At 36.2% G+C, this 24734-nt stretch overlaps 3 protein-coding genes across 5 annotated transcripts; 1 reads left to right on the top strand and 2 right to left on the bottom strand.

Annotated features, from left to right (window-relative positions):
* Nucleotides 1-7833: 7833 nt before the first annotated feature.
* Nucleotides 7834-11811, top strand: LOC109165207 (uncharacterized GPI-anchored protein At1g61900-like). Its single transcript, XM_019313876.1, has 8 exons — nt 7834-8147; nt 8766-8954; nt 9067-9672; nt 10104-10349; nt 10491-10502; nt 10739-10882; nt 11031-11075; nt 11342-11811. The coding sequence occupies exons 1-8, from the start codon at nt 8087-8089 to the stop codon at nt 11413-11415; spliced, it is 1377 nt and encodes a 458-aa protein (XP_019169421.1). The 5' UTR covers nt 7834-8086; the 3' UTR covers nt 11416-11811.
* Nucleotides 11812-12249: 438 nt separating this feature from the next.
* Nucleotides 12250-18844, bottom strand: LOC109165204 (heat shock 70 kDa protein 16). Of its 3 annotated transcripts, none has more exons than XM_019313873.1 (10): nt 18502-18844; nt 17095-18397; nt 16363-16575; nt 15692-15787; nt 15543-15602; nt 14586-14786; nt 13805-13951; nt 13580-13708; nt 13342-13472; nt 12250-12732 (listed from the first exon to the last, which is right to left on the bottom strand). In XM_019313873.1, the coding sequence occupies exons 2-10, from the start codon at nt 18262-18264 to the stop codon at nt 12702-12704; spliced, it is 2178 nt and encodes a 725-aa protein (XP_019169418.1). In that variant the 5' UTR covers nt 18265-18397; nt 18502-18844; the 3' UTR covers nt 12250-12701. The 3 variants fall into 3 exon arrangements, with proteins under 3 accessions (XP_019169418.1, XP_019169417.1, XP_019169416.1); XM_019313872.1 differs by having other exon boundaries at nt 18586-18844; XM_019313871.1 differs by having other exon boundaries at nt 17095-18844.
* A 992-nt stretch (nt 18845-19836) lies between these two features.
* On the bottom strand, nt 19837-24190 carry LOC109165206 (polyadenylate-binding protein RBP45-like). Its single transcript, XM_019313875.1, has 7 exons — nt 23692-24190; nt 22879-23347; nt 21125-21183; nt 20917-21047; nt 20725-20821; nt 20433-20612; nt 19837-20186 (listed from the first exon to the last, which is right to left on the bottom strand). The coding sequence occupies exons 1-7, from the start codon at nt 24025-24027 to the stop codon at nt 20172-20174; spliced, it is 1287 nt and encodes a 428-aa protein (XP_019169420.1). The 5' UTR covers nt 24028-24190; the 3' UTR covers nt 19837-20171.
* Between the last annotated feature and the right edge of the window lie 544 nt (nt 24191-24734).

Genomic DNA, 24734 nt, shown 5'->3' with positions numbered 1-24734 from the left:
CCGGAGCGAGATGCTGTTGGGGAATTACGGTTACAGTAACGGGCATGAAACGGGGAACGAGGCGTCGGAGCTCGGGGAGGACGACGTGTGGCAAACGGTTGAAGAAATGGTCAACGGGGATGAGAGTTTTGCGGAGGATGGGGACTGGATGGCACGCGCCGTTCCCGAGAGTAACGGGGGGTTGGGCGATTTCAGGAGCCGCCGGTACGACCACCACCGCCGCCAGGTGGGGGGGCTGTCATTGGCGTTCGACGGCTCTGGCAAGACGGGATCGTCTCGGATCGTGCACCAGTTCCGGGGACAGCAGGATGGCGTGGCGGCGGCCGCGGCCGCGGCTTCGCCACGTGGGCGCCACGTGGCAGCCTCAGCGCCCGTGAACGTCCCCGATTGGTCCAAGATATACCGAGTCAACTCGGTGGAGTCCTTGCACGACTCGGACGACGCCGTGGATGACAACGACGAGGAAATGGTGCCGCCGCACGAGTATTTGGCCCGAACCCGGAACCGGAAAACCGCCACGCACTCGGTGTTCGAGGGCGTTGGGCGGACACTCAAGGGCCGAGACCTGAGTCGAGTTCGAGATGCTGTGTGGAGCCAAACCGGATTCGATGGCTGATATGATTAAACTTTCATCAAGCTCTAGGGTTAATGAAATCAATTGTTACTAAGTGGGGATTAATATTGGTTATTTCCTTATTGATAGAGTGATATGATGTTTTTCCTAGATAACGATCTGGCCAGATTGATTCAATGTTAACTACACTACACGATTGAATTGGCCCGATAACTCGAGTAGAAACCCAAATTTCTTTCAATTTAGACTTATAAACTTCTTCCTCCACTCAAAATTGTACCAAGTTGATCTTTGGGAAAAAGTTAGTGTCATTTTTTTTTGCTGTGGAACATAGTGAAATCTGCTTGTATTCAGCTCAATCATGACTGGTTTTGAATAGTGAGGCTAGCTTAGCTTGCCGGCCTGGATTTATAAACTGCTGTGCCACTTATGAAATATTAATAAATCAAGATTGTTTATGTTGGGTATAATTAGGAATCATTACTAAGAGCATCCACACTTGTGTATATTGTGGGGAGATTTCAGCATTAATTCTTCCCTACATGAGATAATAACTAGTGTGGAGGGGAGATAATTGAAAAAGAATCCTCCTGCAAATGTGAGGAGATTGTCAGGAAAAAAAAAAAAAAAAAAAAAAAAAAAGAGAAAGAAGAAGAAGCAAGGCTGTGCGCGAACACGCGCACAGCCTTGGGCAAAAGCCGGGCGCGTGCACTGCACGCGCCCGGAGGCGCGTCAGGCGCGCCAGTCGCGACTGGCGCGTCTGACTACTTTTTTTTTTAATTTTTTTTTTTTGTTTTGTTTTTTTTTTTTTCTCTCCTCTCTCACACTCTCTTTCCTAATCACTCCTACATTATCTCCCCATTCTTCCCAACCAATGTGGATGCTCTAATAGTTTCCGATATTGTCATATATGATATGAGTATAGTACTGACCAGCATGATAAAAGTTAAAATGATAGGGATAAATCTATAATTAAAGATTTATTTTTTCTAACTAAATAATGCTAGTTATTATTTTTATTTTTAATATATGCTATTTTTAAGTGTGACATTGTAACGTGAGATGGAATTTTGATTATTGAAATGAAAGATTTGGGAAGGAAAACATGAATACAAGGGTGGGTACCTTGTGCCTTATCTTTTTGGAGAAAAGTACATAAGCTCATTCTTCCTTCTCTCTTTGCCATCAATGCAGCATAGAAATGTTCATTAGAGCATCCACAATGGTTGGGGAGAATTGGGGGATAATGTAAGAGTGATTAGGAAAGAGAAGGTAGGAATGGGAGAAAAAAAAAATCAAAACCAAAAAACAAAAAAAAAAAAAAAAATTTAAAAAGAAAAGTATGTCAGGCGCGCCTGACGCACAGCCTGGCGCGTGCACTGCACGCGCCCAGCTGTGCCATGCTGTGCGCCAAACGCGCACAGCATGTGATCTTTCTTTTTTTTTTTTTTTTTTTTTTTTTCCTATGCTCCCCATATTTGCAGAGCAATTCTTCCCACTATTCTTTCTTCTCCACACTAGTTATTCACCCCATTCAAAAGAAAGCATATGACATTATCTCCACATTCTCCCCTTAGTGTGGATGCTCTTAGGATATATAGAGGACCCCGCTGTTGTCACTTATCAAGTTAACTATTTTTTGTTTTTATCATTATTATTTAAATCAGATAGAAAGAATATATTTAATTAATATTGATAATCTGGGGGTGTTTATTGGTATTAAAGGTGAAGAAGAGTGAAGGAGAAGAGTGGGAGTGAGATTAGTTGATTATGATCGGAATATTATCATATATAGATTCACTTCCCCTCCTAGGTTTTCACTGTTATGTTAATTCACTATTAACTTGTACTGTTGTCAAAGGTTCCCCATCACAAGTTTTCATTGTTATGTTAATTCACTATTAACTTGTATTGTTGTCAAAGATTTCCTTCACAGATGTTTATACTGTTATTAGCGTATGTTACAATGAGTTGCCCCTAACAAGCACACTGCGATTGTTGGATTGTTATACCATGGACTAGGAGGTCCAAATACACATGTTACATACTGAATGTTCACAATTTACATATTAAATATTCACAATTTACTTTTTACAAAATTGTGAACATTCGGTATGTAAATTGTGTATTGTTGATCGGGTCCACCTTCACCGCAAATTATGCTGTGCAACCGAATGCACCATGCGCATGGTGCATTCGATGCAAAACGACGTCGTTTTGGTTAAAAAACGCGCGTCCCACTTAAAGAAGAAATCATGTTCAATTCTCGCCAATAGCATTTTTATATATCCACAAATTCATAATTATATATACATAAATTCAAAACTATATATCCACAAATTCATAACTATATATCCACAGTGAATGAATGAAGTAAAAATCCACAATGAATGAACTAAATCCACAGTGAATGAATGAACTAAATATCCATAAATTCATAACTATATATCCACAAATTCATAACTATATATCCACATTGAATGAATGAAGTAAATATCTACAATGAATGAACTAAATATCCACAATGAATGAACTAAATATCCATAAATTTATAACTATATATCCACAAATCCATAACTATATATCCAGAAATTCATAACTATATATCCAGAAATTCATAACTATATATCCACAATAATGCTATTGCCGAAAATCGAATCTGAATTATTTTTTATTTAAGTGGGACGCGCGTTTTTAATCAAAACGACGTCGTTTTGCATCGTATGCATCATGCGCATGGTGTATTCAGTTGCACAACATAACTATTCCACCTTCACAGAATAATTTGCCAAGATTTATTTCTTACTCTTTTGTGTTGTTGGACCTTTTGTTTTAGTTGGGTCAGGCCGGTTGGGTTAACCCACTAAAATATTAATGTTGTTTCTTGACTTGTCTAAGATGTGTGAATAAATATACCCAATGGGATGAAAAATAACTTAATTGGCAATTGCAAAATTACAGGCAACAATTAAAATCTTCTATTATGAAACTTTACGGATTAATATTCTTGAAATATCCACAGCAATATTATTTGGCCAATTATGCAAGAAAGCAATGTGGACTTGATACCATTATTCACTTATTATGTCCCTTCCACTTAAATTCCTACTTTAAGAAAATTTAATAAATTTTGGTCTGATTTTCAGTAGATGCTCCATAATTTGATATGATATTACAACATTATCTGCTTTGATATGACTATAATAAATAGGGAGACAATACCAATTAAGTTCCAACTAAGTTGGTCAAACATTTAATTTGATAATTATAAAATTCTAAGTTTGACTATCCAAAATATACATTTCAATAGCGGCGGCAAACTTTCAGTAAATTAAAGACGAATAAAAAAATATTTATAACCAGTTTGGTTGGTGTGAGTGGTCATACACTCTCCTCTTAATTGGCCAGTCCGATGCGAATGAGGATTAATTTAAGTGTAGTATTCCTCAAAAAAAAAAAAATTTAAGTGTAGTACAGACTTAAAAGACCCCTCCTACAATTAAGGCTTGCTCAGTTGCTCAGGACACCTAATAGTCTACAAAAATAAATAAATAAAATATTTTGAATATCCTTCTAGCTAACATAACAATAAACGTGTCATATTTTATTAACTCAGGGTCCTTAAGTAGGATATGTGTTGCACATAGAGCTTTGAAAAGTGTGTAAGAATATATTCCATTTAGAGTTTAATTAATTATTACAGATTTTTTTTATTTTTTAATATGGAAATTTTTTTAAAAATTTTTAAATATTTGTAATATGATTTTATATTCTTTTACAAAATTTACAGAATTTAAGAATATTCTATAAAAATTATTTAAAATTTATTAAAATCTGTTATTGATTGAATTCACTCATAATTTGATAATTATAAAATGAGTTAATACCCAAAATAGTCCCTCGACTATGTCGTAATTACCAATTTGGTCCTCGACTATCATTCTTACCCAATTAAGTCCTCAACTATACAATTTTTACCCAATTTAGTCCTTTGTCAATTTGACTGTTTGTTGACTGTCAAAAGTGGAAATAAAGTTATAATTTTACAAGTTTTCTCCTTCCTCCTCATTTAGCAGCGCCAAACCATGTAGCAATAAGCTCCGGTTGGGTTCTAAACCTGTCAGTATCGAAGTAGTGGTTATGCATCGGATAGCACATGAATTTGATTTCCAACGATTTTTTGACGATCGAAATCTGATCGGAGTGTATTGCTGCATGGTTTGGCGCTGCTAAATGGAGAGGAAGGAGAAATCTTGTAAAATTATAATTTTATCCCGACTTTTGACAGTCAACAAACAGTCAAATTAATACAGAGGACAAAATTGGGTAAGAATTGTATAGTTGAGGACTAAATTGGGTAAGAATTGTATAGTTGAGGACTTAATTGAGTAAAAGTTACATAGTTGAGGACTTAATTGGGTAAGAATGGTAGTTGAGGACCAAATTGATAATTATGCCATAGTCGAGGGACCATTTTGGGTATTAACTCTTATAAAATTCTAAGTTTGACTATCCAAAGTATACATTTCAATAGCGGCGGCAAACTTTCAGTAAATTAAAGACTAATAAAAAAATATTTATAACCAGTTTGGTTGGTGTGAGTGGTCATACATTCTCCTCTTAATTGGCCAGTCCGATGCGAATGAGGATTAATTTAAGTGTAGTATTCCTCAAAAAAAAAAAAAATTTAAGTGTAGTACAGGCTTAAAGACCCCTCCTACAATTAAGGCTTGCTCAGTTGCTCAGGACACCTAATAGTCTACAAAAATAAATAAATAAAATATTTTGAATATCCTTCTAGCTAACATAACAATAAACGTGTCATATTTTATTAACTCAGGGTCCTTAAGTAGGATATGTGTTGCACATAGAGCTTTGAAAAGTGTGTAATAATATATTCCATTTAGAGTTTAATTAATTATTACAGATTTTTTTTATTTTTTAATATGGAAATTTTTTTAAAAATTTTTAAATATTTGTAATATGATTTTATATTCTTTTACAAAATTTACAGAATTTAAGAATATTCTATAAAAATTATTTAAAATTTATTAAAATCTGTCATTGATTGAATTCACTCATAAAATAGATTATCCTCGTCGCAAATTTTCACTATCTGGTCATGAAAGACATCGAATTGTTGAAATTTTTAGTATAAAATGACATAGAAAGTGGTTATTTTGTGGTACAATTATATATGGAGTCCAATTTCGATTTGGGTCAGGTCCAATTAGATTCAGGTTCTTCGTAGTAAGATGAAGAGATTGATATGTTGTATGCTCAAAATGGATAATGAGTGAATGAGAAATTGATTCTCAAAGTAGACCCATTTGAGTTGTGAATGAACGTGGAAATGCTTTGTAAAATCATTTGTCTCACATTAGTTTGGGAAGTGGGTTTAAACCACTATGGCACGATATATACAAGAGCCTTTTAAAAGCATGTTGAATTGTATAGCATAGAAGCACTCTCTCGCGTGCAGGGATGGAGTGCAAATCAAGTCCCAAAATGAGCTTGAAAAGACCGAATAGTCAACGTTCAGACTATTGACTATTCGATTTGACTGAACGGTTGACCATTCGTAACCTAGGCAACTATTCGTGGGTACTACTTGAACTACTCTTAAGAGTACCGTTCTGGAAGTGTTAATTATGATGATTGAACTACTCTTCAGTACCGTTCTGGAAGTGTTAATTCTGATGCTTGAACTACTTTTCGAAGTACCTTTCTGAAAGTGTTAATTCTGATTCGTAGGAATTAATTTTTCCTCATTCTCCTATAAATACTTGGTGTTGGGCAGAATTGTTTTAGCTACTAAATTTGAACTCTCAAAATCTCTGTTTTCTCTAGTCCTCTCTCAACTCTTTTCTTACAAAGAAAATTTTGCCAAACATTTCCGTAAACCGTACAGAGTGCTTAGGGATGGCAATGTGTCCCGTCCCCGACGGGGATACCCGATCCCCGCCCCGATAGAGACGGGGATGGGGAAAATTTTCGGGGAACGGGGACGGGGACGGGGAATATGTGTTATTCCCCGTCGGGGACGGGGACGGGGATGGGGATACCCCTCCCCGCCCCGCCCCGTCCCCGAATATATAATATATAAGTAAGGGCAGTGTGCTATTTATATATGTAATGAATTATATATGTAATTAATGTTGTATTTGTATATATAAATGCCATTATGCACTGTGTATATATAAGTAAAGTAATGGCAGTATGCTATTTATATATGTTTTTAATGAATTATATATATAATTAATGTTGTAATTGTATATATAAGTGCCACTATTCACTGTGTATAAATAAGTGCCAGTATGCACTACACTATATAGTATATATACAGGCAGTATACAACGTGTGTGTATATATATACTTAGTATTTTAATTTTTGAAACTAGAATTTAGATTAAATTCTTTTTTTATTAAAAATTACAATTATTTAACATTTTGACTATGAATTGACGGGGAATGGGGAATCCCCGTCCCCGCCTAATTCCCCGCGGGGATGGGGATGGGGAATATTTCACTTCCCCGTCGGGGACGGGGACGGGGACGGGGATGGGGACGGGGTAGCGGGGACGGGGACGGGGAGTATACTCCCCGCCCCCGCCCCGCCCCGTTGCCATCCCTAAGAGTGCTCGCCTGTTGTTCCAGTTCGCTAGACCTTTCTTTTGTTTGAGTGCTCAAACTTAAGGTCGTGATCCATTTTATTCTAAGAGTCTGACACTATAACACTCCTAACCCCATCGAGAGATAGCAAATCAGTTTAAAGAAAAGTGTGTGTTACACACGACTTGAATCTTTCCTTCTTTCATTGGGTTTAAACCTCATATTTTTTGTCTATATATATATATATATATTATATATTTATATAAATATCTATTTGTTTCATACCAAGTTTGGCAAATTAATTTTTTATATATTAAATCCCTTATTATTTTGATTTCGTACCAAAATTTTGGTTAGAATTATTTTTTTAAATTATATTATATTTTGTTCATCGACTTATTCACAACCAACAATCGAAAATTCAATAGAAAAATGGAACAATAATCCCGGATCTCACGTGACTAGCACATGACTAAGAAAGGCTGGAAAAATTGGAGGCACTTAAATGGATTTTAATGCACTCCTACCTAAAAAAAATATGAACTTGAATAGAGGGTATTTATGAGGCTACTTATACTCGAAGCATTTAAAAAGATTATGGTGATGGGGGATATAATCTTGAGTGATAAGCCAATGAAATTGGAATTTTTGTGCTTAATCTTTGGTGGGGTCTTCACACTAATTTGGCCAGCTGTTGCTTATTACTGCTTTTGTCCCCACCCCCCTCCCGCTGCGCAACACCTCATTCATGGCTTCTGATTTCTTCTATTCCCACATACCCCTTCTCCTTCTCCCCAAAAAGCCCAGTTCTTGCTCATAAATTTCTTATCTTTTCTGTGTTTTCTTGTGTTTCCCACCTGGTTGGTTTGTGTTGGGAGTTCTGGGGTGAGGAGAGTAGGTATGAGAAAGGGGGTGGCCTGGACTTGGAAGCTTAATGTATTTCTGCTTCTGCTGCTTCTCTGTAAGTATTTTTTGCTTTTTTTCTGTTAATTTCTTGCTAGGTTCACTCACTTCTTGAATCATTAATCTGTTCATTGTTATAGAAATGAGATTTTTTTTCTTCTTCTTCATCCCAGAAACCCAAGTGGAAATTTTTTTGGGGGGTGTTTTGCTGTATTGGCTGTTTAGTTCTGTGTAATTGCTTGTTTTTTCTCTCTTCTTTTTTGGATGTGGAGAACTGTAAATGGAAATCTGGTTGTTTTGGCTTTTCTGGAATTGGGTTAGCCCCAGATTTTGATTATTGTATTGTTGCACTGAAAGAGATATGCAGTGTGATTTGTTGAAAGTTCATTGACTAGAGGAATGGAATTCTAGGTTGTAGGGTTAATGTTTTGTTCTGGTTTTTGAATCATAGTTCTTGCTGTTTGCCTGTTCTTTAGTGCACTGATTAGTTCTTGCAATTTTCCTGTTCTTCATTATCTCTGCTTCATGTATAATTGTATATATACAATGCGGACTTGTGAAATGCTGGAATTATTTTGTGTAAAGCTCATTATATTTGTAAGGATATTAGTCTGTCCTTTTGTAAATATATTAAGCTCTATATTGCTTACTTCTGTTGAATGTACTATTTGTGCAGGCCTTCATGATGCCTGTTGCAGTCCATTGAACAATCTCAAGAGTTCGGAACTTCCAGAAAAAACGGGGAATGGTCTTTTACCCCAGACTGCCGCCCCAACTGCAGCGCCTGAGGCTCAGCCGCTTCTTCCTCTTCTGGCGCCTTCTCCTTTGGCACCGTTCACAAATAGCAGTGTCCCGAAGTTGTCTGGTCTGTTTGGTTTTCAGAATGTGTTAAATTCTTGGTGGCATTATTATCATAAAGTTTTTATTTTTTCCCTCGCCCGAAGTAAATCTCTTCGTTTCTTGGTTTTACTTGTCAGGGTCCTGCCCGTTAAACTTTGCTGCTCTGGGAAGCATGATAAGCATGACCTCGATTGATTGTGCTGCTCCGTTTGCAAAGTATCTAGCAAACGTCATGTGTTGCCCGCAACTGGAAACCACTCTCGTTGTGCTTGTGGGCCAACATAGTAAATATACAAATACACTCGCTTTAAACGCGACCCTTGCAGAGCATTGCCTCTCGGATTTTCAGAAAATTCTCGAGAGCAGGGGTGCCAATGATACGCTACAACAAATCTGCTCTCTTAACCCGTCAAACCTCACTGAAGGTTCTTGCCCAATCAGTGATCTTCATGAGTTCGAAGCCACAGTGGACACTTCCAGCCTTCTTTCGGCCTGTGGGAGGATTGATCTTGTAAACGAGTGTTGCGAACAAATCTGTCAAACTGCTATATCAGAAGCTGCTAGGAAGCTTGCATTAAAAGCTTATGATCTTCCGAGTATCGGTGGATCTCATGTACTGTCCGACCAGTCGCCTAGAGCCAATGACTGCAAACGCATTGTACTCCGATGGTTGGCAAGTAAACTTGAACCTTCAGGTGCAAAAGACGTTCTTCGAGGGCTCTCTAGCTGCAAAAATAATCGAGGTGAGTGATACAACTAGTTCTCTGTTATTCCATGCCTTGAACACGAGATTAATGCTTATGTCATTATAATCTAAGATAAGATTGGATCTAGGTCATTCAACAAACTGAACAAGCTCTGATACCATGTTATATAATCTAAGATTGGGCTAAGGTCTCTAGTGCACAACAAACTGAACAAGCTTTGATACCATGTTATATAATCTAAGATTGGGCTAAGGTCTCTAGTGCACAACAAACTGAACAAGCTCTGATACCATGTTATATAATCTAAGATTGGGCTAAGGTCACTCTATTAGCTAGTCTAACCTCCCATGGCTTTTCATAAACCCATATGTTCTCTCTTATATTTTCAATGTAGGACTCTTAACAGATAATATTGATAATCTTCAATCATGTTAAGTAACATTATCGCTCTTTGGTTCTGGATTCAGTCTGTCCTCTGGTTTTCCCGAACATGGGCCAGAGCATAAAGGCGTGTGACACTGGGATAAATAACGAGACGGCATGTTGTCGGGCCATGGAGAAATACGTTTCGCACTTGCAAAGACAGAGCTTTGTCACCAACTTGCAAGCTTTGGATTGCGCTGCTTCACTTGGTATGAAGTTACAGAAAGCCAACGTTACCCAAAATGTTTACAATCTCTGCCATATTACCCTGAAGGATTTTTCCGTTCAAGGTCAGTACTGATTCAGGATGCCATTTGCGTATAGTATTGTGTAACACATTATGAAGATATTCATTCACCCGATTATGCTAACATGAATATGTGGTTTTGTTGCATGGTTCTTATCTGGGAATCTTCAAATGACTTGTCCAGTTACGCCAGAAGGTATTTCTGTCTATTCTCTTGTTAAGCGCCACGGCATCAGTTAGCTTTTCTATATCATGAAAAACACTCGCACTCTTTAAGCTTATTGGTCGGAATTGTGTTAAAATAAAAGCATTATGCTTTAATAAACAACTAGAAATTTTGTGAGCTTGTAGTTTTAAACATCAAGTTTAATAAATGCCATCAATTACATATGGAATTGTATCCTGTTCTCACGTTTTGTTTTTATGGGGTAGTTTCCGGGTGCCTTTTGCCTAGTTTGCCATCAGATGCCATACTTGACCAAACCACCGGGATCAGCTTTGTCTGTGATTTGAACGATAACATTCCAGCGCCTTGGCCATCTGCATCTCAGTCGCATGCTTCAACGTGCAATAAAAGTACGCTTACCTACTTCTGTCTATTTACTCCTCTTTAATTATACTTTTATCCTTAGAGTGGTCGTCTTAAATTTGTCATCTAATAATAAAAAAAATTGAAGAAATGTATTGTCGCCTTCTGAACTAATATATGAACTCTTTCTTGCAGCTGTCAGAATTCCTGCACTTCCGGCTGCTGCATCTGGGCAAACCGGTAAGGACATCCATTTTGAGTTCCTTGGCTTGTTTATCTTGCATGAATTCCCGAGTCCAAATTTATTTGAGAAATGGTGAAGTCTATATGAAAAACGCTATATCTTAAACTGGAGCCACTTTAAGATCAAGGAGCTGCTCTTATCCCCACACATTTTCGCCTGATATGATCTCCAACATAAACTTCTAAATTCTTGTATTTTGGCAAGCAAGATAGTTATGTTTCAATTTCATCTGCTTTTTTTGACAGAAAGTTTTGTTTGTCAGGTCTTTACGTTTCATCCACAAGGTCTCTTCTGCTCGTAGTAGTCTCAACATTGCTTGTGCTGCTTCTGCCCTGAATTCGGTTTAGCCGTTCTTGTCTCTCAAGTTGTATGAAAGCCTTATTTGACTGATCCTTCAATCATTGAAAGAAACAATGGTAGAAGTCAGAATGGTGAGAAAATTCTGTTTCAGATCAGATGTAATGTGTACAAAATGAAAGAAAAATGGTGCACCTGAGCTGCAATCTTGGTAGGTGCTTAGAGGTGGTGTTCATTTCAGAGTTAAATTTTGTCTAGAGGTTTCAGTATCACAGAAGATGAATTGAATTCCATGTAATTATCTCTTCAACTTTTCATATATATGTATGTAAAATTCTGAGAAAGCATTGAATTGTTTCAACTAATGTATAACATAAGATGAGATTTGAATGTAATTGTAAAAGTCAGTTCTTGTCACAATATCTAATGTTGCTTCTATAATTTTGCTGATGTTAATTAGATTCTAGTGATATTTTTTCAAACAAAAACATGTATTTTCTTTAAAAAACGAGAACTAATCACAACCGTCTATTAATAGAAAATAACTTTTGATTAGTTGATAGCATTAGTTGATTGTAGAAAAATATTTAGTAAATTAGTTGTTAACTGGTTACATGCAAAATGACTTTCTCAAAAATCTATTGTGAACAACTTTTTTAATTTTAGCATTTTGGAACAAGTTGTTACAAAAAATTAATTAATCAAAACACTAATTATTTAACCAAGTCAAACAGTTTATAGTGGTCAAATAAATCAAAATTGGCTAGTAAGCTAACTATATTACCAAACAAGGTCATAGTGCAATTAGACATGTGTATAATTATACCCATTATAAAAAGCACAAAAATAGCATACTCACAAAAATACATATGCTGTAATAATGAGACAAAAAAATCATTAAAGCATCAAAGCCAAGCCAAAAAGAGTGGTAATTTACCAGAACATATCTAATTTCATGTACAAAATCTATGACAATCAAATGTTCAAAAATCTGTGTTTTCTCCTTTATGATGAATGTCTGGGACAGTGAACAATAAAATCTAGAAATTGAACTTTTAAACAGAAAATGTGAGCTATTTGTTTTCAGGCGCCAGAAAAATGTGCATAAAATGACTGGAGCATTCCTACCAGCAAAAAAAATAGATGTGACACTCTGTGCACCATCCCAATGAGAGTTCTCACTTGTGGAAAGTCTAAATAATCCTCGACCAGTTAGCGTAACAGCTTCTCACGTTCAACTCCTTTGCATCAATCTCTATATCCGTATTATCCCTTATACTTCTTCTTCAGCATGAATCTCTGGCTGTGTCAGTATTTGATGGCGATTACTTGGATCTCATCATATGCTTGCACATCCTGTAAGAATGTACACTATCATTTTACGTTTATCAAAACAAAATAAAAATGATAATGGAAAAAAGAACATGGACACTTTTGATGCATTCTCTAACTGGAAATTCATGTGTTCTTTTTTCTTATCCACTTATATTCTCAAATTTAATTCAACACAAAGGACAGTAAATATGCAAATCACATCATATCTGCCTAACTGCCTAAGAAAAGTCCCACTTTCGGAACTACATTTAACATAAGAGTATAAACATTGGCAGCAATACAAATAAGCATACTGGGCATCAACAAATCTGAGCAAGCAAGGCATTTATATAAACAGGTGATGATGCTTTAGGCAGATGAATGCAATTAAATCTTTCAACATGTGCATGTGATGTTGCATTGGTTATAAATAATTCAACCAAAAACAAGATTGCTCTGTCAGCCTAATCCTATCATTTCTCCCTTTTTTTAATAGCTTCCCTCAGTGGAAATAAAGAATGATACTCCATATTAGTTTTAAGATTTTGCAACACTCCAAAAAGAATTGTGCACTGAAATTTTGACATAATTATAACTTTACGGTTATAGGATACATGTTTGTTGGGCAGAATGGTAAGATGATAGACATACGCATCAAGAATATCAGCCTTTTTCTTGATTTCAGTTGACCACAGTATTGGATTAGCATTTTTGGGTAATGAATCCTGTTGTTGGGATTTATCTCTAAGCCACTGCTCTGCTTTATCACATTCATTGATGACCTGCAAAGAAATATCTATGAAATCACGAAAGAAATATGGAGTATCTATAAAATCATGAACCATAATAGTTATTTTTTGCATCTTATTTATCTTAGATGAGGACATACAGCATCTCTCTCACTGGCTGGAAGAGATTCTGCAGCAGTTCGGTATTCCACTATACAGTTTAGTAGATTCCGTGTTTCTTGTGCCCGGGCTTCTTCATCCATATATCTATGTTCAACTGGATCTACAATCTAATAATCATTGACAACAATCATTAAGAAAAATAAAGATGTTTTAAGGGGAAGAGTAGAAAACTAGAAATTAAATTTAAAATAACTGATAACAACCTTTTTAAGATCCTCTAGCTTTTCCGAATAGACTTGTTCAGACTCATCATCTCCATCTTCATAGAGCCATTCTTCAGTCTGCTGCAGATTACTAGAGATCTCATCCCTTTCCAAATCATTTGCAAAGCTCCGATATGTATTCAAAAGCTATTATAAATGAACAACATGTCAAACACTGATATAAATTACAGAAATAAATGTCAAAACACTAATAGCAAATCCTAAGGAAACAATTTGGTGGACATGGACACAGGCACACAGCTCCACCCTCACACGCTTGAGGTTGTGGATTTAAATCCACTCCTCCCCTCTAACACATCACCAAGAACTGAAAAACAATTATAAAGCAATTAATTTAAGAGGTCCGCATCAGAATATGAAGGACAACATGCTCCATGACAAATTATGAGGACAAACATGTGACATGTCATGGAAACACATGCACATTGTCCAAATATAGTAAATAGGTTACCTAGAAAAAGGACAGTCCAAAAAAATACAAATCAGATCCAAAAACCTAATCTGAATAACAGCTGCCTGATACTTCAACCTCACAGCAGAGGAAAAGCTCTTAACTATTTAGGCACCAGCCATACGGCCCATACAGTGAATTTCACAGTTCATGACAAATGCAAGACATTAAGTTATCTCCATTAGAATATCCATGAATAACGCTGTAACAAACTACTCTGAAATTTGCTAGCAGAGCTCCACTGAATAGTTGGGTTCTATGTTTGAGTAAATGATAATACAACTACAAGCCAAAAGATTGAAGCCCAACCTTATTACGAGTTTCATAAACATAAGCCTCCAGAGTGTTCTTCTTATCTTTAGTCCGCTCCACCTCCTTGTCATGCTCTGAAAATTGATGTTCTTTTCCTTGAGCTATGGACAGCTCAGCAAGGGTCATTGCACCATCTACGTGTTCACTAATGGGTAAATCCTGCCTCTTGATGGCCTTACCCTTTTTGGGTTCATCACTCTGCAAAAATCATTCCAGTGGTTTTTGTTTTGTTGGTTATCATGAACATAGCACATATAGCCAAAATGTTCTTAAACCAAAATGATCTACTTCTGAACATAATCTGACATGCAGAGAGAGAGAGAGAGAGAGAGAGAGGAAGAAGAAGAAGAAGAAGAAGAAGAGCAAATCCTATATAGAATTCCATGCATAAAAATATAACATTATGATACAACCCTGAGGTTGTATGGGTTGCTCTTCTTCGAGTCAAGAGCTAAACTCCATGGCTGTGCTTCGAGTGGCAGCCCAACTCCAAATGACTATGCTTCGAGTGATAGTCTAACTCCAGAATGTCACCAGACAAATCATTAATATATTCTTCACTCCCTTTTTTAAATACATAGGCATCTATTTATACAGGATAATAAAACTACCCACTACCTTAAAGTGTCTGTAACTACCTAAGAAAGTGGTCATCCCACTATAATAATAATAATATAATAATAATAATAATAATAGTAATAATAATAATAATAATAATAATAATAATAATAAAAATAATAATAATTAATAATAATAATAATAATAATAATAATAATAATAATAATAATAATAATAATAATAACTGTAGCAGTGCCCCATGATCATGGTTGTATCACATTAACACTTAGACCAGAATGAGAGAGAGTTAGAGCAGACAGTGCAACTTATTAAGAAAATGTTAGAGAAAACTGTGCAGATCAGAACTATTTGCAAGAAGCCAAGAAGGTTGCCTACCTCACTCTTGTCTGTAAAAGAATCTTCTGCAGCACAATCACTCACCTGATCCTCCACAAGCTTAACGAATGAAAAGAATCAAGAAACATCAGATCTCTATGGTGATTCTAAACAGTTTCATAGAAAGTGCACTTAGAATCAATACTTACTGACACCGAATCAATAGTAACAAGTCCATGTACGTTCAACTGAACTCTGACTTTAATCTTTGCTTTTTCTGAATGGGCAACTTGGAAAGGACCAATCTAAAAGAAATGGTTAAATCATCGGCTAAGTATTACTTAATAAATAGCAAACTCAACCCAGAGTCCCAATAAAATACTCTTAAAACTTTATTCCTCGATCACCCCGTTATCTTTCAAAATATCCAACCAAAATACTGTTAAATGTTTGGTGATACATTCAGCATGGCTTCAGAAATATGTTCAAAATAAAAGTTGGAGACAATATTTCACAAGAAAATTTAGATTATTACCACAGTAACATATAATTCTATTGCTACACGAGAATGACAGAGACTTAAAAGTTAAAAGGATGTCCTACAAACTTTAGTTAAGATTAGGAGTTGCTCACTTGCTCTAGCATCACAATTCAGAGCAACATCTGAATAACAGCACTATATGCAAATTAAGAAAAGGAGCAGTAACAAGATCAACCAACTTTTAACTGTTAACTCTCAGCCATGTGGTATGTGGAGCATGGCATCAAATACTAATTTTTTTAATAGGTATTGACATGAAAAACTATTACTTCAGTAATTAGTTTCAATCTGCATGTATCTGCTAAGCTATGCACAATAATAAGGTCAGTGCATCAATACCATGAAAGTGCTTATTTTAGTAGATACGCCAGAGGGCAGCTCATTCTGGTTTGTGTAAAAGGCTTCAATGTGGAATGTGTTGCTCCGGTGCAATGTAAGCATCTTCACACTTGGAAAAGGATGACCTTTAGGAAACAATGTACCATTTGATGGTGAGCAGATAGGGACTCCATCTGATGCAAACCCTATGGAGAAAGGATAAGAATCCTGGACCTACATATGAGGGTTCAAACAAAGATTCAAATGCATGTTTATAAAGCACAATCAAAATATGAAATTTCTATTCACATATCCTTAAATCAGTCTAAGCGACCAAGAATTCATGAGCTACATAAGAAGTTGGTTAAAATTCCTATTAAGCATAGAACAAAAAGGAGTAAATATAATTTCTACCAACTTCATGACGAAGAAAAAGGCATCTCCATGCAGCAACACATTAGATATTCAATTTACTGAAGCCAACAACTTGTATTGAGTCTTAGGCAGTTAGGCTAGCATAAATAATTAATAATCCCCCACCTGCCCAGTTTGGAGAGTGATTCATAAATAACTGGTCAGCTACTTTAGTTGGTTAATAAGAGTTAGATACCTAGTTTTCTGATCATTGTAATGAACCTCTTGCAAAGCAATAGTATATCCACACAGGTCATTTATCTACAAGTACTGATGTGAAAGTATACATGCAAGAGAGGCACTGATGAAGAATTAAGTAGTCTAGGTCTAGTGACACACCTCATATTCTCTAACACGAAATGTTGGGCTAAGCATTGCACACTGAAGAGCACACCCACGTGCAACACACTCACTAGCATTCAAAGTGCGGTTAGGTTCTCTCCCAAAGAGGGAACTTAAAATCTTAGTAATAGCTGGTATCCGGGAGCCTGACCCCACAAGCTCAATATTATGAATATTATTCAAAGGCAAGCCAGAGTCTAGTAAAGCCTTTTGACATGGAATGCTAATTTTCTCCAGCAAATCAGATGATAGCTTCTCAAATTCCTCTCTCCGAATATAACCCCTCACATCTTTCTCATCCATTAAGCACTCAATATTAAGTGGTGCCTCCATATTTGCACTTAAGACTTTCTTCAATTTCTCACATGCTGCCCTCAGTCTCACAGAAGCCCGGGCATTTGAATAGACATCAATATTGTATTGTTCCCTGAAATTCCTAGCGAAATGCCTGAATAGAACCTCATCAAAGTCTCTTCCCCCTAACTCGCTATCAAAAGCATGAGACAGTATCTTCATATGTCCATGCTCAAAAGATGCCACTACAACTTGAGTATCACAATGGCCAATATCAATAATAACAACATTTGTAGGACTGCCAGCTGAAAAGTCTGTTTTGTAAATACCATAACCTAGTGCTGTAGCAGTGCAATCATGTATCAACCGCAATGGTTTTAGACCACCAATCTCCGCAGCATGCAAATAACATCGTCTCTGCAAGTCTGTGAAGTATGAAGGTATGCCAATAACACAATCCGAAACTTGTGTCTCTATATTCTTCTCGGCAATTTGTTTTAAATGTGAAAATAACATCGCAAGGATTTGAATAGGGCTAAAGCTGTGCTTCTCATGCATATACTGCAGATGAATTAAGATGCCACCATCAGCTCCCTCAGATGTCTCAAAGGGAAACAATTTCAGATCATTCTGTACTGATTGTTCTGTATATTTCCTGCCAATCAATCTCTTAAGCTGAGAGATAGTTGATCTAGGATTCATCGTAGCAGATGCAGCCCCAGCAGAGCCCAAAAACCTCTGTTTCTCACCAAATGACACCACAGCTGGGGTTTCCCGTTTCGACTCTTCATTTAATATCACATCAATTCCGCGTTGCCTCACCACTGCTATAACGCAATTCTCATTTCCAACGTCAAACCCAATAACACTCATTTCCAGCTTCTCAGAAATTCACAATTGAAAATTCAGCCAAAAACCAAGAATCTCTATACAATAGGTGTTAACAACACCTATAATCACCTGCCGCTAATCAACTGGCTCAATACCTTACACGATCCTGTTAAACCTAAAAGTGCAACAAAACCACAGCATTTGAATGTGTAATTCACGTGTGACGAAGAATGGTCAGCTAACATAACTTATAAAGCACAAAAGCGAACATTCAAATACCATAAGTTTATATTCACAGCAGAAAACGACGTATGCAGCTAGAAACGTAATCAGAAATTAAATTTCCTAGGAAATATATCATACATATGTTCTGCAATCATACAAAAATCATTTCCGGAGCGAAATGCAGTGGACATAGAAATTGAAGATGCCTCTGTCTTCAGAGATGGATGAAACCCTAGCAACGGAGAGAAGAAGGTTGTGAGTGACGGTGAAATCCTCCAAATTTGCTTGCGGACTGAAAGAAAGCCGAAATTTTCAAAGATCTGTCTGTATATTCTCGATATATACACAAATATTGGATATTCGCACCAGAAATTCAGAATAGGTGACAAAATTGTATTCTTCCTTCATTCTACGTGTTTAGTTTTATTTACAATTTATTTTTTTCAATAATATTAATATTAGTATTAGTATATATATATATATATATTTATGAATTATAATTAAAAACAATATTAAATACAAAAATTAAATTTTAAAGTAATAAAAAACATTAAGAAAATATAATTATTAAAAAATAAGATAGATGAAGTAATTTTTAATATTTTTTTTAAAAAGTAAAATATATATTTAATAATTTTAAATTTTAAATAATGAAGTTAATTGTCAACGGCTAGATGATAAAGTCTAGAACTAGTCGATCTTTTTTTTTGAATGACTAGTTCAATCTATTTCCTCATTTAATGTTAAGATTTTGCCTTCACGTAATCCTTAAGCACCCGGTAATCAAATCAACAATGTCACATATTTTCTTTTTTTTAACAGCTTAATAGAATGCAACTTGGATCAACTCTAATTAAGAAGAACTTTCCTGAACCCATTAGAGGGTACTAGGATAGTGAACCCTTAGCCCCAAAGTGCTTTCCCCTAGCTCGGGTCAAGTCGGATATGACGATGAGATGTACTATACCGATTTTTATTTATTTCCAAGTTTTACGTTTTCATTTTTTTTTGTTTTTCCCTAACAAGTTTACTGTATATTATAACATTTTAAAAGTAAATTATAACTCAAACAAAATACTTGCACGTCAAAAAGGTGAAAATGTGTGTAAAAATGTGAGAGAACTGTGCAATGTGCGTTTCATCTTTTTGAGTTATCAAATTGTTTTTAAACTCTTATCATAATTATATTTAATCATAAGCTCGAGAAGAGAAACCATAACGGAAGCCTGAGAAGAGCGTGGAGTCTATGATATTGTCATATATATACATATATCCAAATGATTGTACCATACAATACTAATAAAACTGGACATAATTATATATGATACCAGAAGAATCGTCACACCATAAAGTGAACCTGCCGGACCAAATTAAAACTTACAACTTATAAGAAAGCACAAACCACATTAATCCATTATTACGAAGTGGGACGGCAACGAACAAAAATATATCACTACATTCATTGTTTTCTACAATGAACCCTCAGGCCTCAGCAAAAAGCAAGTTCAAAAATGAAGAAAATAATAATAATATATAAAAGTTGGCAAGCAAGCTACCGCACAGGGTATATCAGAGTCAAAATCAGAACCATACAAGGAATCTCGAGGTACTAGCCCACAGCAGGAATCTGGGAGGAAGTCACAGTCTAGCTATTATACATTCGCGATTAGAAGTGTAAGCCGATGGTCCCTCTTCCACCGGCAATGCAACCGACAGAAGCATCCTCATCCAGTGTATCCCTGGAGTAAATTAAATAGTTCGAGCCATTTTAGAACGAGAATTATGTAGTTGTCTCGTTATGGAGTCCGTGGGTGTGGGGAAAACGGATAATTGAAATTTTTTGCAGACAAATAGATGTCAATGAATTAAGAACTAAACCAATTTAGTTTTAAATATTACCTCCCGAAAACTTCATTTAAAGGAATAAATGCGCACACGCATTTAAATTCTATTTGAAAGGCAGTGAAGTAATCATTTAGTAATACCTGGGGTTGCTGGAGCTGCTGCTGCTGTTGCTGTGGAGGTGGTGCATAGTTTCCGTACCCGGCATACCCTGCATAGTACATATTTGGATCCTGAGCGGCAGCAGGAGGGTATCCATAGGCTTCATATCCAGGAGCATATCCATAGTATCCACTGTTCCATTGGTTTGGTTCAGCCTGTGGCTGGAAAATACAAGAGAAGACAGTATTATTATTATTCAGTAAATGGATAGGTAAAAGTTAAGGTTCAAAGCGGGTTTCCCAAATATATCCGTTACTGGTAGCATAAAATAACCTGTCTGTTTGAAGGACTACGGCCCCATGAAAGGCGGATGCTCTGTCCTCCCAACTGAGTTCCATTCAAGTTTTGCAGAGCTTCCTCGGCACAACTCCTGTCATTGTCAGCACAGAAAATTTAACAATTGCCAACATTCAGATTTCTTATAATTTAAGATTGAGAAAATTTGTAAAAAGATTGTTGTTGCACCTGTCAGCAAATTGAACAAAACCACAGCGCTTGCCCACAGGTATTTTCACATGAAGTAACTGACCATAATTTGCAAAAACCTGCCTCAGAGCATCATCCGTGACGCTCGCGTCCAAATTACCAACAAATATCTGCAAACAAAAGCGGTTTTATTTTATTAGCTTCTATTAAGCCTAGACCATCCTTAACTGTAACAAGATATACTGACAGTTGTGTTAGTTGGATCATCGTCACTTTGAGTCCCTTGGCTATTTTGATATGATGAAGCTGCAAATGAGAGGTGCAGAGGCAAGAACAATAGAGAAGATATCAGACTGACATGATGAAAGAAATAGAGGATTCAATGCAGAGGCCAAGGTTCAGCAATCAACGCCAATTGCAGTAGAGATCCACAATTTTGGGAAAAAATATGGAGTAAAAAACAATTTAACAGATGGAATGTTTTAATCTAGTGATTAAATATGACAAGATGGCAATGCAGAAAAAAAAAAAAAAAAAAAAAAAAAAAAAAAGAAGAAGATTATGACGAAGGATATAAGAAAATTGAAATTGGATACATCAAACAAAAGCAAAAGTAAAGTGGATTTATATTCTATAAGCAAATGCTTTTATATTGCCCTGATTTCATTATTTAAGCATATAAACATGCAAACAATTATAATGAAGAAAAATAACTAAGCATGGTTCACATGCAGAAGAAAATAATAGGAGACTGCAACCACCATATAGCTTCACCTAAATGATATGCAGATACCATGAAAACACTCACATAAATTAAATAGCCCTAAAAGATTATGCTTGCACTTCTCAGACTAGAGATTATTTTGGTTGAATACTTGAATAACAAACAGTTGAAAAATGATATGGAGATAGCTTTTTCAGCTTTTTAAATTTTGAGTGACAAGTTGAATGCTGAAAGATTAATGGGGATTTTTTATTTATTTTTGAATGCTCTATCCATTGGAGCAACCAAACAATGAATAATTTGAAGAATATATACACACACAATATCAAGCATTCTTCAAAAAAAACGGAGTAATAATAACAATCAATGTAGGAAAGTAATAATAAACACACATGAAAAATTGTAATTAAAAGACAATTGAGGCATCAGCAAAAGAAAGACAATTTGGTAGTCAAGTTCAGAACAGTGGTATTGATCACTACTATATAGCTTGAGATGCTGATACATACGCAAAGCATGTGTAATAAAATGAAAGGCAAGGATGTGTAGTGGAAGTATAGAATAACAAAAATTGGATTGACAGCAAACTTAGAGAAAAACAAAAGATATGGTGATTCTTGTGACTGACTTGGAAAGAAAATAAAAGTACAGAACTAAATAATATGACACAAGGTGCTCTGATGGGGGAAAAGAAGCTGATAATTTGCAAAGAAGTAATGTCACAAGGATCTAAGATAAAGAGAAATTAATGACATTAAAATGAAACTGACCTAAGCCAGATCATGCACTAAATAGGTACTCATTTCAGCTGAAACAAGCTCCAGGCTCCTAAATCATAGAGCCTTCCAAAACCCTGCTTTGAGACAAATTGGAGTTTTATGAGATTTTGTTTTTTAAATGGAAGTTCTAAGTTAGCCAAAGGAATGGTGTTTACAATCTGACACTAGTTCCGAAGAAGACAAAACAAGATAACGAAAGCAAGCTTCAGGTGCGGAGTATTTAACTATGTGAAACCAACACGTAAACCATTTCATAGGAAAAGGGAACAATAACCTTCTCCAGTTGTCATATTCAAGAACAAAATGCATAAATAGTGCACTAGCACGGAAAATTTAAAATAAAATAAAATAAAATAAGTAATGAAAGGAACAATTTTCACTCCATGAAGCATGTATAACTATCAAACAAGCATTGAACAAAATGCAGTAATCAATTATTCATATTTCTTACATTACAGAAAGACAAAGTAGTAGAAGCACTATAATCTTGTAACATACCTTGTGGCTGAGTACCTAGGCTCTTCTTATTAGCAGCTGGGCCAATTCGCATCTGTCTGGTTGAGCAAAACATTCCATTCATCTCAGTCATAGCCCGCAACTGCTCACTTTCATCTCCGAATTTAACAAACCCATAGCCTTTGGTCCGCCCAGTGACCCTATCTGTAACAACCTTCGCACCCTTAACTGAAGGGTAGTTCACTCTGAACGTCTCTTGAAGCATATAATCTGTGACATCAGCAGCCAAGTCTCCAACAAAAATAGTGTATTCAGGAGAATTGTCCGAGCGCTTTTCTCCTGAACCTAGAGAAGCCCAGTTAAGTCTGAAGTTCTGCTGAGCATTAGGCATTGGCGTGCCATTATAGGTCTGTAGATTCTTTTCTGCAGCTGCATGATTCATAAACTCAATAAAGCCATACCCCTCTGATTGTGAGGTTTGCTTGTTACGAATAACTTTAGCAGAGACAACCTGAAAATTGATTTAGAAAAGAAAAAAAAAAATGATCAAATCCATTCCTTTCTAGTTTCTACTACAGCCACAAGGGTACTGCAACAATACAACAAAGTAAGAATCGAGAATGAGGGAACAATTATGCATAATCCCCTCCCATATTACTGAGAAGATTGCGCTCTCTCCAACCAAGAAATTATTTCTCTACATTGCAATCCTCAACAGTCACAAGTATGCGCTAAATAAATCATAACAGCACAATCGTTTCCAATAAAATAAATGCAACTCTATCTACACGATAAATATGTCCCGGAGGTGGCAATAGGAACAAGAATGAGCGCGGTTGCGTGAAGATTGTATACCTCTCCAGAAAGGTAAAAGCATTTCATGAGGTAGTCCTCATCCATCCAGTATTGCAGATCTCCGATCCAGAGGCTGCGGATCTCATCCGCGCTGGTCGGCTGAGCAGCGGCGTTGTACTGTGGTGGCTGTTGAGACTGCGGAGGAGCGACGCCCTGGGACGGCGTCTGCTGGTAATAGTAAGCTGATTGCTGCGGCGGCGGGACCTGGTAGGGCGGCGGCTGCTGCTGAGGCGGTGGCTGTTGCTGCATCCACTGGTGCTGCGGTTGCTGATACTGCTGGTACTGTTGCGGGGGGGCCATTGATGGAGGGACACCCGCGGATGACGGTTGCATCATCGTGTCGTTTTGGCCCTTTGTTTGAAGGGTTCAGGTCTGTAAGAGGGAGAAACAATGGAACCCTAGACGGATGGATATATAACGTTGATGACAGTGAGATTCCTTAGATATTCAAAGGTGATGTAGCGATGGTGCGATGCTACGAAGGCCTTTGACACATACACGAGTGGCTTTAAAATAAATCCAATCCTTCTTCAAAAATCTCACACTTAACTTGTTCTTCCTTTTTGTCACTTTTTTCTAAAAAAAAAAACTATAATAACTAATACGGAGTTATCAAACATTATCAAACATTCCTTAGATTTAAAGAGACATAAAGAGACATTACATAATCTTATATAATTATGTGAAATTTGTCTTTGACTTACTAATTCTAAGTTTGATAACTGAATAAACTATATAGTGTGATAGTACAGGATCGGATCTCGGTAAAAAAATTATATTGCAAGAACTAATTCAAGGGAAATCGAACCCGAATTATTTTGAATTTTTTTTCACAAAGAGAACTTATTTGTCACTTGAGCTACCCCTTTGGATTAGAAAATTAATATTATAATATAAACTTATAAAAAATTCCAATCAAATAATTCAAATCTCAGTATTTTAACTTTTAAAAGTTTAAATCGATAAAAATTAAATAATTTAATTTGACATCTATTTAAAATATAATGTGACTTTTAATTAAAAAGTTTACTTTGATTCTAAAA

This window comes from Ipomoea nil, unplaced genomic scaffold, assembly GCF_001879475.1.
Source record: "Ipomoea nil cultivar Tokyo-kokei standard unplaced genomic scaffold, Asagao_1.1 scaffold3069, whole genome shotgun sequence".
Taxonomy (NCBI): domain Eukaryota; kingdom Viridiplantae; phylum Streptophyta; class Magnoliopsida; order Solanales; family Convolvulaceae; genus Ipomoea; species Ipomoea nil.
Note: the sequence above shows the minus strand (reverse complement) of the source record. Positions and strands in the feature narration are given on the sequence as shown.